The sequence below is a fragment of the Saccopteryx bilineata genome, chromosome 2 (genome assembly GCF_036850765.1).
Source record: "Saccopteryx bilineata isolate mSacBil1 chromosome 2, mSacBil1_pri_phased_curated, whole genome shotgun sequence".
NCBI lineage: Eukaryota > Metazoa > Chordata > Mammalia > Chiroptera > Emballonuridae > Saccopteryx > Saccopteryx bilineata.
Genome location: NC_089491.1, coordinates 323314829 through 323335442, shown reverse-complemented (window position 1 = coordinate 323335442; position 20614 = coordinate 323314829). Strand labels below are relative to the sequence as shown.

Sequence of the window (20614 nt, the reverse complement as noted above, 5' to 3'; positions counted from 1 at the left end):
AAGGAACCTTACAAGACAACTTGTCCTCACAGCCACCCTGCACCGCAGGTCCCAGCCTGCTGACCCACACCTGTGAGAGGAGCAGGAGGCAGATACGTCCCTCCACTACGGCTGGTGTTCACGAAAAACACACAGGCTTCTAGACCCAGACAGATCTGCACTGAATCCCAATTCTTCAGTTTTCAAGGAAGGTGCTCTTGAAAGTTACTTAAACTCAGAAGCCTCAGTTTCTGTATCTGCTCAAATAGTGGGACTACCTCCTGCAAGGCTGCTGTGAGGATTAAAGGTAATGTGGCACAGGATGGTTTCTCAATAAATTATAGCTAATAATAACAGCTACCACCATGTTAATAAAAGCAATAAAAAAAAAATTCTGCCGACAGCAGAGACAGTAAAGTACGGTGGTCAAGACCATGGGCTCGGAGCCAGACCACCTCAGCTTTTACCCTGGCTTTGCTTTCCTCATAGAAGTTACGTCTTATTGGAAAAAGAATGCTCTCAGGTTAGCTCTTTTCTCTCATAACATAACACCTTCATGGCTTTACTTTGCCAGCTGAAGCTCTTTAATTTGAGCAACTTACTTATCCATCCACCAGTTACCACAGCTGTGAAGGGGGCTAATAATAGTGTCTACACCTCATCTGCTTGTGATGAGAATGAATGAGTTCATCCATGCAGAGCTTACAATCATGTCTGGCCCTGACACTTTATAAGAACCGAATACATGCTAGCTGTGGCTGCTGCTGTTGATTCAGTCGCTCTGTGACTAACCCAGGACCAACCACCCGATAAAAACTACCCACTCGTAATGTTGGTTAACAAGTTGAAAATGAAAAAGTATGAAAACTCCTGAGGACGGCTGACAGCATTCACACCAACGGCTGGAACAATATAACATGAGGAGTTAGCTCAAGGGCAGAATCAAAATTAGCCTGTAGAGTACAAGGATGTGTGAGCAAATAACTAGTAATCCTACCAGGGACCCCGGGCTTCCAAAGTACTGCAAAAGAAGTTTGTGAATGTCACTATAAAAATTTAAAGTCACACACGCGTGTGTGCATGCCTGAACCAAAAAAAACAGCACAGAAGAGTGAGGTAAAGAAGAACACTGTCTTTCTCCTTTCCTTAGAAAGTGATGTTCCACGCACCCAATCCTGTGCCTTGCCATATTTCGTTTTCTTTTTTTTTTTTTTTTTTTCTTTAAGTGAGAGAAGGAGAGATGGAGAGACAGATTCTCACATGTGGCCCTACTGGGATCCACCCGGCAACCCCTATCTGGGGCCGATGCTCGAATCAACCAAGCTATTCTCAGCACCTGGGGCCACTGCTGCATGAGGGGAAGAGAGAGAGAGAAAAGGGAGAGGGAGGGGAAGAAAAACAAATGGTCACTTCTCCTATATGCCCTAACCAGGGATTGAACCCAGGATATCCACATGCAAGGCTGACACTTTATCCTCTGAACCAACTGGCAGGGCCCCTTGTCATATTACTAAATCATCTTTGCAAAGGTCAGAAAAGCAGCACTAATACCACTGTGTCATTCCCCAACATACTATTTAAAAAATTCAGCCACCTAGCAAATGTAAGGAAGAATGGTTGCTGTACCCACAAAGCATCCAAAAAACAGCTCCCCAATGGGAGTGTTCCATTTGCAAGACAATGTATAATCTGGCTGCTCCAGTGTGGTCTGGGGAGGGGTGGAGATTCTGGGATTCAAAGCACTGTCTGCAGCATCTCAGGGACTCGAGTCAGGACAGCTGACCCCGGGTCAGGGCACGCCTACTGCTGTCTGTCCTCCACACCCTCTAACGCACCTGCTGCCTCCCACAGGGCCAGAAAGTGGGACAGCTCGGCAGAGGTCTGTTGGGTCACCAGGAAAAGCAGCAGGGACAAACTTGAAAGGGCCCATGTTATGGTGTGAGAAACAAGGGGCAGGTTTTTAGTATCTTGTGTGGCCGCAGCTTTCTCCTCAAGAAAAGTACCTTCAGCAGCCACTTTATTGTTTCCCCTGTAAATGACGCAAGGCCGAGCCAAGTCCACACCAAAACACCCTCAGAATCCAGTCAGGGTTAGGTCATCTGCAGTTACTGACAACTGCTGAACTCAAACTCCTAACGAGGCATCTCGGCAACCGTGTGTGTCCTGCCACTAATGAGGCTCTTTTTCCATGAATAATGAGCAAGAACATCATCTCTGTTGCCAGGTACACAACATAAACAAAGCCCAACAGGAGAGCCTCGATATGGTGAGTCTGTCCACTCGCAACAAAGGAATTTTGCAATGTGTGAGCCAAGTTCTAGCAGAGGGTGGGACAGCTGTTGTAACAAATATTGTCAACGTATGTTATCAGAATTGAGTAACTCAGCTTTGCGTTGTGTGGGCCACGGGCCACGCGACGGGACACACGGAGACGACAGAGCTCCAAATGAGTTCATTTCTTTATTTTACAATCTGTCTTTTAACACAGAGCTGATGATTTCTCTAAAGAACTGAGATCTGCAAGAAAGAGGCCTTAAGAGATCTGAGATCTCAATGGCTCTACTGGTTCAATCTTCTTTTCTTATGCCGAATGGTTCAGGCTGAGCAAGGCTGGTGCTGTGATGAGAACACTGGAACCTTGCCCTGGCACTGATGGCTACAGGGTGGCATCTGGCAAACTGCAGGCCACCTGATCCCAAATGTCTGAGACTGGCTACTGCAGTACCAAAAGACCCTCAATGTCTGAGCACTGGGCTCCCCAAGTCAGCCCAACAGGGCGAGTCCAGCACATACACAGAGAACAGCGGTTAGCTGACGTGAAGGGCAGACCATCTGTATTGTGTTTACTGTGGAGTCAGCCGCCAACACTCTCCTCTTCCTCTACACTCACTCAGGACATTCAACATTTGCGGTCCCCACTAATCATTAAATTGTAAGATTCAATAAATGCCATCATTAAACTGTTGATGAAAATTTTCTAAGAGGGTCGCCGTCAAAGTGCTGTGCTATTTGAAATGATCCTTCCAATTTAATCATTAAAATACATCAAAAAGAAGAATACTCAAGTAGATAAAATACCCAAGGACTTACCGTCATACTTTGCTAAGACTGCCTGGACGTCGGCGTACGCCTGGAGCTCCAGCAGGGCTTCCAAAAGGTTCTCGTGGATGTTGAACATGCTGAGCAAGGGGAACTCCTTCATTAACTAGGGGAGAAGAGACCACGGAATAATTAATATAGACTTCTCATTTCTAAAAGTATAACTAATATTGAATTATAATATAATTATGTAATATAATTTTTAGTACAGATAATACTGAATTACAAGCATTCACACCAATTACTATTTTGTATAGCATTAAATTTTTTCCTGCAACTTTGACTTTGTGAGAACTGAAGATGGGAGAAAATCCAAAAGAGAGGGGGGTTTCATAAAAACGAGGAAGACGCTTAGAGGTAGTGCTCAGTAATGCTGGAATAACACAGAGGCCAAATAAAGTGAAGGCTGAAAACTCTCTCTCAGCTATTAACAGTTAAAACTCATCAAGAATAGTTTGGTCCTGGTTGGGTAACTCAGTTGATTAGAGTGTTGTCCTAAAACACCAAAGCTGCAGGTTCAATTCCTAGTCAGTGCACATACATGAATCACCCAGTGAATGCACGGATAAGTGGAACAACAAATCGATATTTCTCTCTGCCTTTCTCTCTTTAAAATCAACAATAATAATAATAATAATAATAATAATAAAGTTTGGATGGAAGCCAGAGAACAGAATGGGAAGCAAGCAGGCTCCCCTCTGCCGAGCAGCCTGGTGCCAATGTTGAAGAGAAAAGTAAGAGAGTAAAGAAGGTGTATGGAGAGAGAACATATGGAGGTAGGGATGGCAGTGGTGGTAAAGGGTGTGGCTGCGCAGCGGTCCTGCTGGAGCCTCAGTGAAACAGGGGTCCAGGTCCTTTCTGAGACGGAGGGAAGAGGCAGCACGGAGGACTTTAAAGAAGGGGCTGAAAGAGCAGAATAAAGAGCAGAACTGCTTAGGAAAGTACTCAAAAACTGCTAAGACCACCCTGAGGCTACAACTGGCATGACTGTGCAGTTTTAACTGACAGCAGCCCAGGTCCAGGAGCAAAGATGTCAAATAAGTTAGGCTGACTCTGAGCAGACTGAATTAGACTCAATGAAAAGTCAAAAATAGAACTACCATGGGACCCAGCAATCCCTCTACTGGGTATTCACCCCAAAACTCAAAAACTGCTACGCAAAGACACATGCACCCCCACATTCATTGCAGCATTATTCACAGCGACCAAGACATGGAAACAACCAAAGTGTCCCTTAAGAGAGGACTGGATAAAGAAGATGTGGTACATGTGTACAATGAACTACTTCTCAGCCATAAGAAATGATGACATAGTGCCATTTATAACAACATGGATGGACCTTGATAACATTATACTGAGTGAAATAAGTAATCAGAAAAAGCTAAGAATTATCAATATATGATTTTACACATAGGTGGGTTATAAAACTGAGACTCATGGACATAGATAAAGGTGAAGTGCTTACCAGGAAAGGAGGATAAAGAGGGACAAACATACGGTGACGGAAAATGATTTGACTTTGGGTGAGGGCACACAACACAATCAACAGTTCAAATGCTAGAGAAATCTTTACCTGAAACCTATGTACTCTTACTGATAAATGTCACCCCATTAAATTTAATTTTCTAAATAAAATTTAAAAAAAGAACAGTCAAGAAGCAAAAGAGTTGACAAGAATGGTGAAAGAGCCTGACCAGGTGGTGGCGCAGTGGATAGAGCATTGGACTGGGATGCCGAGGACCCAGGTTCAAGACCCTGAGGTCGCCAGCTTGAGCGTGGGTTCATCTGGTTTGAGCAAAGCTCACCAGCTTGGACCCAAGGTCGCTGACTTGAGCAAGGGGTTACTCGGTCTGCTGAAGGCATGCGGTCAAGGCATATATGAGAAAGCAATCAATGAACAACTAAGGTGTCGCAATGCGCAATGAAAAACTAATGATTCTCATCTCTCCATTCCTGTCTGTCTGTCCCTGTCTATCCCTCTCTCTGACTCTGTCTCTGTAAAAAAAAAAAAAAAAAAAATTAAAAACAAAAAAAAAGGAGTGGTGAAAGAATAATTAAAGGAACAGCCTAAAGGCTCTAGGCAAGACGGCAGAGGAGAGGTTCAAAGGGAATTTAAAAGGACAGTAGTAAACTTCACAGGAAAGCAAACAGATATAAGAAAGGACCAAGAGCCCTGGCCGGTTGGCTCAGTGGTAGAGCGTTGGCCTGGCGTGCAGGGGTCACGGGTTTGATTCCCGGCCAGGGCACACAGGAGAAGCGCCCATCTGCTTCTCCACTCCTCCCCCTCTCCTTCCTCTCTGTCTCTCTCTTCCCCTCCCGCAGCGAGGCTCCATTGGAGCAAAGATGGCCCGGGCACTGGGGATGGCTCCTTGGCCTCTGCCCCAGGCGCTAGAGTGGCTCTGGTCATGACAGAGCGACGCCCCAGAGGGGCAGAGCGTAGCCCCTGGTGGGCATGCCGGGTGGATCCCGGTCGGGCGCATGCGGGAGTCTGACTGTCTCTCCCCGTTTCCAGGTTCAGAAAAATACAAAAAAAAAAAAAGAAAGGACCAAGATTTTAGAGTAACATCTTTATCTTAAAGAAAAGTAAATCTCATCTTAAGGGAGAGATAACCAGGTTCTTTATAATATTTATCTCTTCTATTTTACCTCCTACATGGATAACTATTTTCTATTATAACACAATGACCTGTAAAAAAGTGGTAACTTTTTTATGTTAGCATTGTTGAAGCAATTGTGCTGAGAATAATACTCAAAAATAGACTAATTCACCCATAAGCAAGGAGCCAGCAGATACATTGCATTGACTATCCATTTTTTATGCTAGAAACATTTGCCATGTTGTTTGGTTTTTTAAAGCCAAGAATCATTTAGCATATTTCTAAAACTAATCTTCTGCACCCCAAAAAGCACTGCATTACCAACAAAAAACACCTATCAAAATGCTTATTTGTTCAATAAGACTGAACCCCTTAGAGACAGCGTGCAGTACTTTTACGGCTGGTGAAGAAAGTGAATAGACTGTATCCCATTGTTGATGTTCTGTAACCAATAACAGTATGTCTTGTTCTGGTTCACTTTGATTCTGGCTGATGTCACCCTTTGATTTTTTTTTTTCTCTTTCTAATTAGAGCTTGTTAGAATTAAAGCTCTCTGTCATTCAGCATTTGGCAACACAATAAAGACATTCTCGAAACCACAACGTTTAAACATTTACGGTTGGTTTTTTTGTTGTTGTTTTACCAATTCTTCATATAAATGTCAAACTTCAAGGACACAAGTCATATTCTGCAATTTTAAGACTGCAAATTCCAAATATCAGTATGCTGAAGCTTAAAAACTGAGAGGGCGTATCATTAAAATCCAGTGAGGCTGTGAACAGACAGGTGGTCTCGCTTGAAAACAGAACCTCGAGTGCAGCGCAGGACCGTGCAGCAGAGCGCTCACCTGATGCCCGGACAGAGCGCAATGGGACAGGGCTTTAGTCACGGACACAACAAACGGTAAGTGAAGTCACGTGACAATGTGCAAATCTAGCTTTCTTTGTTTAATATAAACAAGGAGAAGTGAACTTCCCGCTGCCCCATCTCACTCACCCTCACAACACTCCATCTTAGCAAAAGCCAGGAACACTACTCCCTCCGCCCCCTGCCCCCCCACGTACTCCCTCCGCCCCCTGCCCCCCCCACATACTCCAGTGCTGCCAGCCCCACACGCCTCTGTGCCTCCGCATCTGCCCATCCTACACGGAGTGCTGACTTACCTACTTCCTCATGTATATGATGCTCCCATGTATGTATAAGACACACTTTAATTTTGGGGCCCCAAATTTGAAAAAAAAAAAAAAGTATTACATAAAGTTATGGAACTCGTGTTTTATTCATAAAATTCATTCCCATGAAAAAGCAGGAAATGAAAGTAAAAAAAACTATAACCATTGTATAAGACACACCCAGTTTTTAGACCCCAAATTTTTTGAAAAAGGGGTGCACCTTATACGTGGGGAAATGCGGTAAGTTGCTACCGTGGACTCCCTCCAGTCATTTTCCTACTTGACCTCTGCAACATTTGACAGTCTGGTGACTTTTTCCTTGCAACTCTCATCTCTCTTGACTTGTTTGACACCATTCTCTCCTGGTTTTCTTCTTACTTAGCTCTCAGCCTTCTTCGGCTTCCCCTTCCTCTGCTACTGAGGAGTAAGTATCTCCCCGTCGTTAGGTCCCAAGACCTCTTCTCATAAACACCCTGACCCCTAGCACTACGTCCATGTCCAGGGTCTCGACACCACCACCTTTGGGGTATGGCTCTCCCATCCTCACACCCTGCTCTGACCTCTCTCCTAACTGATTATAATAGATCAATTTATAAACCAGCTCCCTGACAGTTTTACCCGATATACCGAATAACTTCCTCGTCCCCAAGCCAACCCTTCATACCTGTTCTTCCTGCCTGGTGTTTCCCGCTTGGAGAAGAGAACTATTAACCCCTGCTACCCTCTTAGCCCCACCTAATCCCCTGAATTAATATGTAAGAACTGCCTGTAGCCTTCATCAGGTTCACAAACAAGAAACAAGCGAACACGATGGTAGGAACCATTACCATCTCCGCGGCTCCCGCCCTTGCGGTGAACACGGGAGCGCACGCCCTCCTACCGGAACTGAACTGCTCTGCCAGCCGCGGGATGGTCTCCTCCGCCCACCTCCCCGCTGTCACAGGGCCTTCACAGGCACACCGGAGTCCCTCCCGGCACTGCTTCAAGGGCCGCACGGCACGGCCGGGCCTACCTCAGAGAAATAGGCAGATGCGAACACAAATTTACAAACAAGGTTGCTTATCGCAACATTATATAAATAGTGGAAAATGCAAGCATCTTAAAATTTATTCCATTATGTGGCATTTAAGTATAAGATACAGTCATCTTTTAGGCTAGTATATGTAGTCCTTTAAATTCTCAAATAATATTTAACAGCGTGGCCTGGGATGCTTACATACACAGTTGTACTCGAGAAAGCAGGATGGGAACTAGACTGTGTAATAAGATCATGCTTTCCTTTTGTATCTATGTGTGGAAACACACTTGGTAAAAAATGAACCAACTGTTTTAACAGGGGTCATTTCCGGTTAGTGAGATTAAAGATGAGTTTTTCTTTCTTCTTTCATATTTTCCACATGTTCTAATATTTTTTAAAGGAGCAAATGGACAATCTATAAATTGGGGAGAAAAGATTATGTATAAGGGTATTGGCTTCTCATCAGTTTTCGCATATAAATGCTTTCGTGGCAAACACAGCCCTCTGACAGTCCCCGTCCACGCGCCAGCACACCTGCAGCCTTTCACTGCGTGCCACATCCACCACGGAGCAGCGTCAGTCCCTTCACCAGGCCACGCTGCCTCTCCCTGGGTGCCCTCCTTCCCACCTCCCTGTCCATCTCGCCAGCCCCTCCATGTCCCGGAACCCTCACCTGCCCTTTGACTGCTGCCCTCTCTGCCAGGCTAAACACTCCTGTCCCACACTCCCAGAGTCCTTATCACAGTGACCTGTTGGGCCACCTTCCCATGAGCCGGGGAAGAAAGAGTGTGAGAGCAGGAACTCTTTCTCATCGATAGACTCTTGGTCACTAACTGCCCCATCTCAGGTGCTCAATACACGTTTCATGAATGGAAAGCTTTTTAAACCTCTCTTCCTTTAGGTTGCATATTACACGTGTGCTGCCTTCCATGGGCTTGCTTCAGGCCTCTGGGTTACATGTCCCTGACCTTGTTCCTTTACCCTTTAATCCTCCAATGACCTTCTACTATCTATACCTTGGAAAGGGTACAGCTGGAACCATTAGATTTGACTTCACAGAAGGAAGAACCTTCTTAATACTCAGAGCTTCTGAAAAGAGACCACACGACCTAGAGAGGTCTCTACCATGGGTACTACTCACATAGGGAGAGGCCAGTCACTGAACCGTAGCCGATGCTTCCAGTCCTGCCATTTCAGGGACGTAATGCTCAGCCCTTTGCAGCTCAGTGCCAGGCCCCGCAGGTCCCTGTCTGCTACAGGACGACAACTTGAGCCTTGTCACACTGGACTGTGACCCACCACTGCCAGGGTTCTTGCCCCAGTCACTAGCCACTGTGTTTTTGCTCAATCTGTTCTCACCACCTGGAGTTCCTTTTCCCTTCGTTTACGAGGCAGCCTGTCAAAATCACCCCACCCTCTGAAGCCCAGATCAAATGCCACCTCCTCAAGTCACAGCATCATAGAAAGTGAGAGCCAGCACAGCCCATGGAGATTGTCCAAACAGCGTCCTCAGTTTACAGACACAGTCCCACCCATCTCCACTCCACCAAAAAACAATGAAGGCTGAAAAGTTAAGTGATTCAGCCAAAGTTAGTTATAGGACTATGATTCAAACCCAGTCATCAGTACTGATTCCAAATTTCAACATACCAGAACCCCGGTCTCTGGCCTGCCAAGGCAGGAGAACTAAACCATTTGCTATGCTTCTCTGCTACACTTATGTATTGCTTTGCATAGTACTCACAAGACTGCTGCAGAGCCCTCTACATAGAGGTATTCCTGCCACTCACTACCTGTGCAGCTGTGTTCAAACAACACACCCTCTCTGAGCCTTGCTCTCCTCCACTCCAGGGCTCAGGGTAAAGGGCGTCTTTTCAGACTCTCTACCTCCCTGTCCAATGACGTCACCCACTCATATCACTACTTTTCCACTGCTTCTATCACGTTCTGAAATCATCTTGTTTATTTCTGTGGCTTAATATTAGACATAATAAGCAAAACACACACAAAGAAGAATTAAACAGAGTGATAGTAGGTAAACACTATTATTACAGGAGTCAGCAAACTTTTTTCTATAAAGAGCCAGAGAATAAATATTTTGGGCTTTGAAACCATATGATCTTTTTGCAACTTTTGCAAACTACACTGGAGAGTGAAAGCAACCACGAACAGTACATGAATAAATGAGTGAGCTACATTCCGATAGCCCTGCACTTAGAGAAACAGGCAAGGGCCCCGACTGGGCCTGCAGGCCTTAGTTTGCCAACCCCCCGTTAATAAGAATGGATTTTTTTTTAAGTTTTTATACAGAGGGTTTCATAGTGATATGATATTTGAAAAACATAACATCTCCTATACATCTGGTTTGGCAGACCATAGTAAAATTGAAAAAGAGCTACCCTATAACCCAACCCTTTCTCTGCAGCTGTTCCCTAGAGAGCACTGTCACCGGTTTCTGAAGAGTCTCACATGGGGGCCGCCACACATGGTGGGGAGCACTGTCAGAAGCAGTGGGAGGGACAGAGCCATGAGGTATGCCCACACGACAAAACACAACCTACCACGCAGAAGGACTAAGTCAGGCTTTGTACATCTTAATGTAGACAAATAACAGGCAGTTTTCGATGAAAAAAATGTAGGGAAATATGTTATAGGGTACGATACAGTTTAATTAAATTTTAAAATGTACACAAAACAATTCTGCATATTGTTTATGGGTAACTACTATTCTAGAAATGTATGGAAACTAAAAACACCAGCCTGCGGCCGGGGGGGGGGCGGCGGGGGGGGCAGGGTGAACAGTGTGGGTGGTGGGTGGGGGTCATGGCTTTATAGTGCTGTATTTCTTTTCCGTAAAGGAGGTGAACAAAGATGACAGAAATTTAAGTGATAATTAGTATATTGCTGTTTAATAATTAGTATATTACTAATCCTGGGCAGTGAGGCTCTTTTTAATACATCATTCTTTATTTTTATGTATAGTCTTAAAGTTGCTTCCTCAAACACAGGAAGCTTATTTAATGTGCTTTTCATTTGTGACTCCTCAAGTCATGAAGAGTTCAATTTTTCATCACGTAGGTTTTGATTTGTTTTCTGATTTTCTGTCTTTTGAGACAAAACTATTTTTCTCTCTGGAGCTGGGGTTTTCTCTCTGTAGCTCCTGGAAGCACTGCTAGAGTCTAAAAAAGGCCACAGTCTGACTGAACAACATTCAGAGAACTTCCTCAAAATACAACTTGATCTAATGGACTTTCCTGCACTGCCTGTGAATTCTGCGATGGCGTCAGGATCGTGAAGGCTGAGCTCAGATGGCTGCAGCTCTGCCACTCCTCACTCCTCTCCATCGGAGTGCAGAGAGGAGACCCACTGAGGGATGTGGCGGGAGGAACTGTAAGAACTGCTATTTTATCTTGAAGGAATATTCAGAGTTAAACTGACCCTAAGGTCAGTTCCTCCCCCTCTCTACCCCATAGCAGCTGAGTGAGGCTAGGCTCAGATAAAACCACTTGATAAAAGACTAGTATATCATAGAATTCCTCCTTGCTTCCTCTCTAGGACCATGTCAAAGATCCTATGGCATGTTGTTCCCAAATATATAAGAGAAGGTACCAGGCGGCCAGAAGGGAGACACACACAGGAGTCGAGAGCATGCCATCTTCAGAATCAGATGGAGGGCACTTCCAGACACAAGGGAATGTCTTCTCACCAGGTGAGCTTATCTGTCTGATATGCACCAGGTGACTCTCAGCTCACCGTGTGCCAGACATGATGTGGGGCTTCACCCAGGGGAGCACTGTCCTCACCTGACATTAACACGGGTGCACTACATTCACCCAGGGAGCACTGTCCTCACCTGACACTAACACAGGAGCACTACATTCACACAGGGAGCACTGTCCTCACCTGACACTAACACAGGTGCACTACATTCACACAGGGAGCACTGTCCTCACCTGACACTAACACAGGAGCACTACATTCACACAGGGAGCACTGTCCTCACCTGACACTAACACAGGTGCACTACATTCACACAGGGAGCACTGTCCTCACCTGACACTAACACAGGTGCACTACATTCACCCAGGGAGCACTGTCCTCACCTGACACTAACACAGGTGCACTACATTCACCCAGGGAGCACTGTCCTCACCTGACACTAACACAGGAGCACTACATTCACACAGGGAGCACTGTCCTCACCTGACACTAACACAGGTGCACTACATTCACACAGGGAGCACTATCCTCACCTGACACTAACACAGGTGCACTACATTCACACAGGGAGCACTGTCCTCACCTGACACTAACACAGGTGCACTACATTCACACAGGGAGCACTGTCCTCACCTGACACTAACACGGGTGCACTACATTCACACAGGGAGCACTGTCCTCACCTGACACTAACACAGGAGCACTACATTCACACAGGGAGCACTGTCCTCACCTGACACTAACACAGGAGCACTACATTCACACAGGGAGCACTGTCCTCACCTGACACTAACACGGGTGCACTACATTCACACAGGGAGCACTGTCCTCACCTGACACTAACACAGGAGCACTACATTCACACAGGGAGCACTGTCCTCACCTGACACTAACACAGGTGCACTACATTCACACAGGGAGCACTGTCCTCACCTGACACTAACACAGGTGCACTACATTCACACAGGGAGCACTGTCCTCACCTGACACTAACACAGGTGCACTACATTCACACAGGGAGCACTGTCCTCACCTGACACTAACACAGGAGCACTACATTCACACAGGGAGCACTGTCCTCACCTGACACTAACACAGGAGCACTACATTCACACAGGGAGCACTGTCCTCACCTGACACTAACACAGGTGCACTACATTCACACAGGGAGCACTGTCCTCACCTGACACTAACACAGGAGCACTACATTCACACAGGGAGCACTGTCCTCACCTGACACTAACACAGGTGCACTACATTCACACAGGGAGCACTGTCCTCACCTGACACTAACACAGGTGCACTACATTCACCCAGGGAGCACTGTCCTCACCTGACACTAACACAGGAGCACTACATTCACACAGGGAGCACTGTCCTCACCTGACACTAACACGGGTGCACTACATTCACACAGGGAGCACTGTCCTCACCTGACACTAACACAGGTGCACTACATTCACCCAGGGAGCACTGTCCTCACCTGACACTAACACAGGAGCACTACATTCACACAGGGAGCACTGTCCTCACCTGACACTAACACAGGTGCACTACATTCACACAGGGAGCACTGTCCTCACCTGACACTAACACAGGAGCACTACATTCACACAGGGAGCACTGTCCTCACCTGACACTAACACAGGTGCACTACATTCACACAGGGAGCACTGTCCTCACCTGACACTAACACAGGTGCACTACATTCACACAGGGAGCACTGTCCTCACCTGACACTAACACAGGTGCACTACATTCACACAGGGAGCACTGTCCTCACCTGACACTAACACAGGTGCACTACATTCACACAGGGAGCACTGTCCTCACCTGACACTAACACAGGAGCACTACATTCACACAGGGAGCACTGTCCTCACCTGACACTAACATGGGTGCACTACATTCTCCAAGTGCTATTTGTTTGTTTTGCTGTGTGCGACCAGTTTTCTTTCTCGTTTTGGTTGTACAATACAGCATATTCCAATTTATTTATTTATTTATTCTAAAAAAACAGACAAAAATGGTTTAGTGACATAATTGGCCTTTCTGTTAAGAAACCTGAATGGAAGCATATGGTAAATATAAAGGTTTGTTGTCCTTAAGCCAAGTCATTCTAAATATACGTTTAGACTCGCTATCTAACATGGTTCCGTTTATTTATTGCCAGCTCTCTTCTTCACACTGATAATCGCTCCCTCCTGGCAGTGAGAAATGGGCATGCCCCACTGTGTCTGAATGTTACAGCTCACATACAATGAAAGCATCAGTCTCCTGTGACCCCTCTAATACCTATGGGGAAGAACAAGGGATGGGCCAAGGATAGAATTTCAGTTTCAATTTTACATCATCTGGCTATTGTCAGTTCAAGTTTATTTCAATGCAAGAGTTTGAGGCACTTTTGAGGTTAACATTTATGAGCTCAATTTTTTTTTTTTTTTTTTTAAAAAAAGGAGGGTGAATTCACTGGATCTGCAATACTCCACGGACATAATTTAGAACTACAGCATGTATGCTTTTTCTCAGCTGACTTACAGGATGAAAACAACTGTTTAAACCTTTCAAGTTTGATTTGTATCTACTTAAACTTTTATTAGTTTAGCTATCCATGCATTGTTCCTTGAGTGAGAAAAGTGATGTGAAAATTCTTACATAGTTTAAGGAAGAGGTAATTAAAAGAGATCCTCCGCCAAATTCCTACTGAGGTCAATGCAAGCTTGGCCTAATTAAAGTTTATAGAATTTGGCCTGTATTCTATTCGAACAGCAGATACTATTTTGTCTTAGTTGCAAGTTTGACATTATTTAATTATAGTTCAAATGACAGTATAAACAGAAAACAGAGAAGACTCTCGTGTTGTGTGGCTGTTGTCCTGGCAGGACTGACCCAAGGGCCAGTGGGGGAAGAAGGAATTGGTGACCGAGTCCGCAGCGGCCCCTGGCACGCCCTTCACACAGACCACAACCAAATGTAGTTGGACAGGCATAGGCATACATTAATAAGAAATTGCCATTTTCAGAGCTAAAGGAAAATAGTAAGCTGAACCTACTGAAAAGTAACATGATCAATATATGATCTATGCAGACAGCTAAGTTACAAGTTGACTAGTTCTCCACTGAACATAGCATGCCTCGTAAATACACCGGTCACTGAGGACTGAAGGGAACTAACAGTTGAAGGCATGATGATGACTCATCCAATGACAGTTTTGCATCACTCAAAGGGTCAAGGGGCTGGAAGCTTACCTAAATAACCATCTACTTTTCCTGTCAGCGTTATGCCCATTTCATTCTAGAAAGGGAAATTTTCCTGAAAAATTTCTAGTGAACGTGACAAGTTTGCAGTTATACAGATCTTAACAGAAATGCTTTCAGAATAAAATGAAGTTCCTCTTCCATTTGGTGCTCAACCAGTTCCTTAACCAGTTTATCTGTCCCTGATCAGATAACATGGGCACCACCCCTGTCAGAACTTAGAAATATTCAAAGATCTTCTTCAGCCTCTACCCTCCTCAGTGGGAACTCTACCTCATTTTAAGACATCTAAAAACTCCCCTTTCCTAAAGCAGGGCCTGACTGTACCACTGTTCTATCTGTTGGTGTATGTGGTTAAAACCTCCCCACTTCTGAGCTCCACAGTAGACTACCCCTTCAAGAACCCCATGTGGGAAGGTGGAGAAGAGGTCAGGGAAAAAAATCAGCCTCATCTTGTCTTGGGGAAGAGTGATTTCTACCCTCCTCAAAACTGACAGTGGCACTTTGAGTGTAACATTTGCTCTATCATCTTCAACAGCTTCAGTCCGGGCTGTGCTGAGCCCTGAGATCAGGAAAAATCCAGACGACTAGATGCATGTTTCAGGGGGCTGTGGAGCAGGCCCGACACTGGAAAGCAAGACAATAGCACCTTCCCTCTGTGAGGACAGGGCACTGCGTCCCCGGCCCCAGGAGCAGCCTCCGTGAGCAGCTAAACATGCCAGGCAACAATAACTGTCAGAAAGGACTTTTTATGCCAAAACCACAGTAGCCGTGCTTGGCAGACACCCCTCCACATTCACATGGGTTATGGTAAATAACTCTATTCAAGAGATTAACTCATTTCCTTATCTGGGGCACAGTTAATAAATGCTCGCCCTGGCAAGCATTTCACAATAGGGTCATGCTAAAAGGGTCATGCTAAAAGTTAACTATTGTGAAAGATTCTTTTATAACAGGCAGGTGGTCAGTACTGCGACCTTTGACACTCATCCTGACACTGCTCTGTAATCACTTTGCCTTCCAATATTCTCTTTCCTCCCCCAGTCTTTCTGCCGTCCCCTCCTAGTACCTGACTCTGTGATATACAAATTCCCCAACACATCCATAAGCTATTTCCAGAACATGAGCCTGGTTCACTGCTTCTGCTGCAGCTCTTAAGTGTGCCCACATAACTTGTGCCTACCAGGCAAGATGGGGGCCAGTTTCTCCCAGTTCTCCAGAGCTATCCAAACTCTGCTACTGCTCACCTCGCTCCTCTGAAGCTCATGCCATAATACTCCAACACCTGCCACCATCCTTGGACCACGTGTTCTACCAAGTAACAGACCCACATACACTGACAACTCTGGCCTACTCTCAATGTAGGTGATCACAGTCCATGTAAACAACACATCTAATATCGTAGACTCTCGATTGTTCTACTGTCTCAAAGCAAGACATTGTCCCTCTGCTACAATTAAGTAACCCAAGGTCACAGCCAAACCCTGGACCTTGACATCCAGATGAGTTCTATCTAAAATGCACAAATTTCTTACCATAATACACCAATCTCCAGCTATTCTTACCCTATCATTCACACTAAACTTCACCTTCACTAAGACCGACAGTCTTTTCCTCTCCACTTATTTTTTTGTCTTTATCTTTCTCAGGCTACTCCCATTACTCTTAATTTTTTTCCCTTATATTAGCTTCCATAGTATCACACTCTCCCGATGTTCCTCCTGCCTTTCTAAGCATTCCTTCTCAAAAGCCATTGGACGTTTCTCCTCCCCCAGCCTGTCAATGTTGGGGACCACCAGAGCTCACTTCTTAACCTGCTGTCTTCTGTATTACACCTTTACATATGTGACTTCACTCAATAGCATTGCTTTAAGTCCTACATATAGACTAGTAACTCCCAAACTCCTGTCTCTATGAAACCTCCACCTTGCGGAACAATAGGCATCTCCAACATGACGGCCGCAGCAGACTCTCTGCTTCACAATAAGAACCTGTCCTTCTCCTGAGTGGCCTCACCACCACCCAGTGCTCAGGCTGAAAACCTGTGGACTCCGAGGCTTCCTTCATCATATACTTTCTTTCTTTGCACTTCCATTCCATCCAGCAATCCATTTTCAATTGGTGACTGAGAAGCTACTCTGTGCCCGACACTGTTCTACTGGGATAAGGAGTAAACAGATTTAAAAAAATTTACTTCCCACCTGAAAGTGACATCCTAGTGAAAGGAGAGAGAAAATGAGCGGAAGAGTAAATCCACAGATGGTCAGGTGGTGGCCCGTCCTAAGGAGAACGAACGACACAAGCGAGGACGTCAGGGAAGGACGTCAGGGGAGCGCTGGCGGCTGACAGAGGCCACTTTAAACAGAGTGGGCGGAGGAGGCGGGTGCGAGTCAGATAGGGGAGGTTGTCAAGATAATGCTTAGGCAGATGGAAGCAGCTGAGGGAGCCTGTCCCCAGTGTCTGCAGGGGGACATTCTGGGAAGGCTTCCCACAAGTGTGAACATCCTGAGGTGGAAGCAAGTCCGCAGGGCCAACAGCTGCAGAGCCAGGGGCTGGACCACACAGAGCCGGCAAGTCTCCTTCAGAGCTGGGATTCTAAAGTGAGAAGAGGGACCCCTGGAAGGCTTTCAGCCGAACATGGCATGGTCTAACTTAGGCTTTAAGTGGTGCATTCTAGCTGCTCTGTGGAGGGCAGGTGCAAGGGGACAAGAGAAGTGTGAAACCATTTGGAAGGTTATCACAACCCAAAGTGAGAAAATGATGGTTTAGACCAGGGGTCTCAAACTCGTTGCCATGCGGCCCGCCCACCAATTTTGTGCGGCCTGCAGCCTAATCAAACTTCGTGGATTAATCTGCGGGCCAGTCTGCGGGCCGCACAAAATTGGTGGGCGGGCCGCATGCGGGCCGCGGGCCGCAAGTTTGAGACCTCTGGTTTAGACCAAGAATCTGGCTGTGAACATAGTAAGAAGTGGTCGGATTCTAAATGTTTTTAAAGGTAGAGCAAACAGAATTTACAACAGTCAAATCTCGCTGATGCTAAATCCAATATGTCTCTCAAATCCATCCACTTCTCCCCGCCACGCCCAATCCCGCAGCCTCGTCAGCGCTTGCCTGGATTACTATGACGACGGGTTACCTCCTCCCCCTCTATTTTAACAATGTACCCAATAATCTTATAAGAGCATAAGAAACAACTGAGTTTAGTAGAAGAACTCAGCAGAGGACTTGCAAGTCAAGACAGAAGACTGCACAAACATGTCTGCCTCCTCTCCCTCCCACAAAACCTTTGGAGTGACAGGACTGTGGTACAGAAGGAGGCAAACGTGCACCTGTGATGAAAACAGCAAAGAGCGTGGGAAGAATGGCTGGCAGGGTCAGTGAACCAGAGTTTGAACCAACTTCTCTAAGATCAGCGCAGATGGGACTTGACTAAAACCGGAGCAGAGCAGGACGAGGAAGCCATAGCTGTACCTCCAGGGAGAGCCCCAGGGGGACCCCACATCCGGAGCGGGCAGGCACAGGGAGCAGGTGTGCGGCTGGGCAGGAACTCGGTGCAATGGCACACCTGACCGTGGAACAGGTGAGCCGGACAGCCCTTCCCATCCCCCTGAGTTTAGTGGAAATAGAATGACTGTCGAGAATATATAATCAGAGAAGTGCCCACTAAAGAAACTGAAGATTTGTCCAGGATAGGAAGGAGCTTGTAATGTTGGGGGTCCTAAGCGCTCAGCGGGGTCCTCTCATTTTGCATTTGGTGGGCTGTGGAGTAGGAATTACTCCTGTCTATTCCCCACCCAGGTGTCCATCCACCCACTCCTTCAACAAAATTTAAGCTGCATAGCTATCAGGCGCCCAGGCAGGGAGCAAGATGAACTTCCTATATATGTGAAGTCTGCTTTCTAGTGGAGATGGGGGTACACACAATATATAAGGAAACAAACAAAAATGAGAAAATTTCAGAGGGAAAGCACAATAAAAAATAAGACAATATGACTGCGAATGATAGTGTGTATCTGTGTGTGTGCATATATGCATGGGTATGAGTGTGTGTGTCTGTGTGTGCATATGTGTGTGTGTGTCTGTGTGAGTGCATATGTGTGGGTATGAGTGTGAGTGTGTGTCTGTGTGTGTGTATATATGTGTGTGTGTGTGTGTGTGGCATGTGTATGGGTATAGTGCTCCCTCAGCTGGTATGAAAAACTCTTTAAAGGTGTTATTTTAGCTGACTTTAAATGACAAGAAGGAGCCGGCCAAGTGAGAACTGGGAAGAGAATGTTTCAGGCAAAGAGAAGTATCGGTGCAAATGTCTTGAGGAAGGGACAAGTGGCCTGGCAAACTTGAAAAGAAGCCCAATTATAGTCACAACTCAGTGACTGACAGAAAAGGGAGCAGGGGCTCAGTATGCAAGAGGAGGCGGGGAGCAGATCCTGCAGGCCTCAAAGACCATATAGAGTTTGCATTTTATTTGAAATACAATGATAAATCATTGTAGGTGTTTTAACAAGCAAGCTCTGATCTGAGTTTTCAAAGTCACTGGGTTACTTTCTGAAGGAGGGGCTGGAGAAGGGCACAGAGGAACGCGGGGACCAGCTGCGTAGCCCCAGTGAGAGAGAACGGTGCCTGGACGAGGGCTGGGCAGTGTGGCTGGACGAGGGGCCGGCAGTGTGCCTGGACGAGGGCCGGGCAGTGTGGCTGAACGAGGGCCCGGCAGTGTGGCTGAACGAGGGCCCGGCAGTGTGGCTGAACGAGGGGCCGGCAGTGTGCCTGGATGAGGGCCGGGCAGTGTGGCTGGACGAGGGCCGGGCAGTGTGGCTGGACGAGGGGCCGGCAGTGTGGCTGGAAGAGGGCCCAGCAGTGTGGCTGGACGAGGGCCGAGCAGTGTGGCTGGGCAGCGGGGACGAGCCTGGCGTACATGTTTTAGCATTAGAGCACATGTTATCTGAACATGGACGGTGAAGAATAGAGTGTTTGGGAGTAGGAAAGAAAATGTTAACTACTCTTACTTTACCTAAGCAGTAAAAATCGTCCTGGTGGGAGAGTCTAGCAAGGTACCCTGCTTGAGACTAAGCTCACATTTAAGGGGCTCAGAGAGACCCTGTCCTTGTGTACCCATGGTTCTGGGGACATAAGGGTGGAGTCCCAATGCTGCGGAGAGGATGACTATCAGGGTACTCTTAGTAAAGCAAGACAGACAGTTGCCCAAGAAGAAGATACATTTACTGCTTTTCCACAGATTATTAGAAAAGGAAACCCAAGAGACCCAACTCATTGGCCTCCCTGGTCATCACATGCAACGCCAGTTTGCTTGCTTCATCGTCTGTCTCAGTTCCTAGCCCAGCTCAGCCAATGGGTCTTTTCCCAGTGAGCATCTATCCGCTCAGTATGGAAGTCAACAGCTTCACTGGTCATAGATGCAAACCAGCTGGCCAGCAGAGACTCCGGCATCAGTGATCCCTGCATGTCTCACAGAAGGAAAAGCTGCTCACCAACTTCCCTGGCTGCTGGGCGAGGGCAGGCACAGGGTTAAGTCGACTGTAATACGGGAAGAAGATAGAAATATTGATAAGCTTAATAACTAATCAATAAATGAAAGTATAGAGTTTAGTAAGTAGAGACTACAAGAAGAATAACATAATTTTTAAATGTTGAACCAGCAGGTTTATTCAACAGCAGGGAAGAAAGAGGAAGAGTGTAATGGATACAAACCATGAAAGACAGCAACAATGACTAAGCAGAATACCAGTGACAACAAACACAAGTGGTAAAACAGAT

At 46.2% G+C, this 20614-nt stretch overlaps 1 protein-coding gene across 6 annotated transcripts in view; it reads right to left on the bottom strand.

Moving 5' to 3' along the window:
• Positions 1-20614, bottom strand: part of ST7 (suppression of tumorigenicity 7) — a 310576-nt gene that overhangs the window by 61690 nt on the left and 228272 nt on the right. For all 6 annotated transcript variants that reach the window (XM_066262163.1, XM_066262165.1, XM_066262162.1 and 3 more), the window contains one exon: positions 3070-3184. In XM_066262163.1, coding sequence (XP_066118260.1) covers positions 3070-3184 — 115 coding nt within the window. The remainder of the gene's footprint in view (positions 1-3069; positions 3185-20614) is intronic.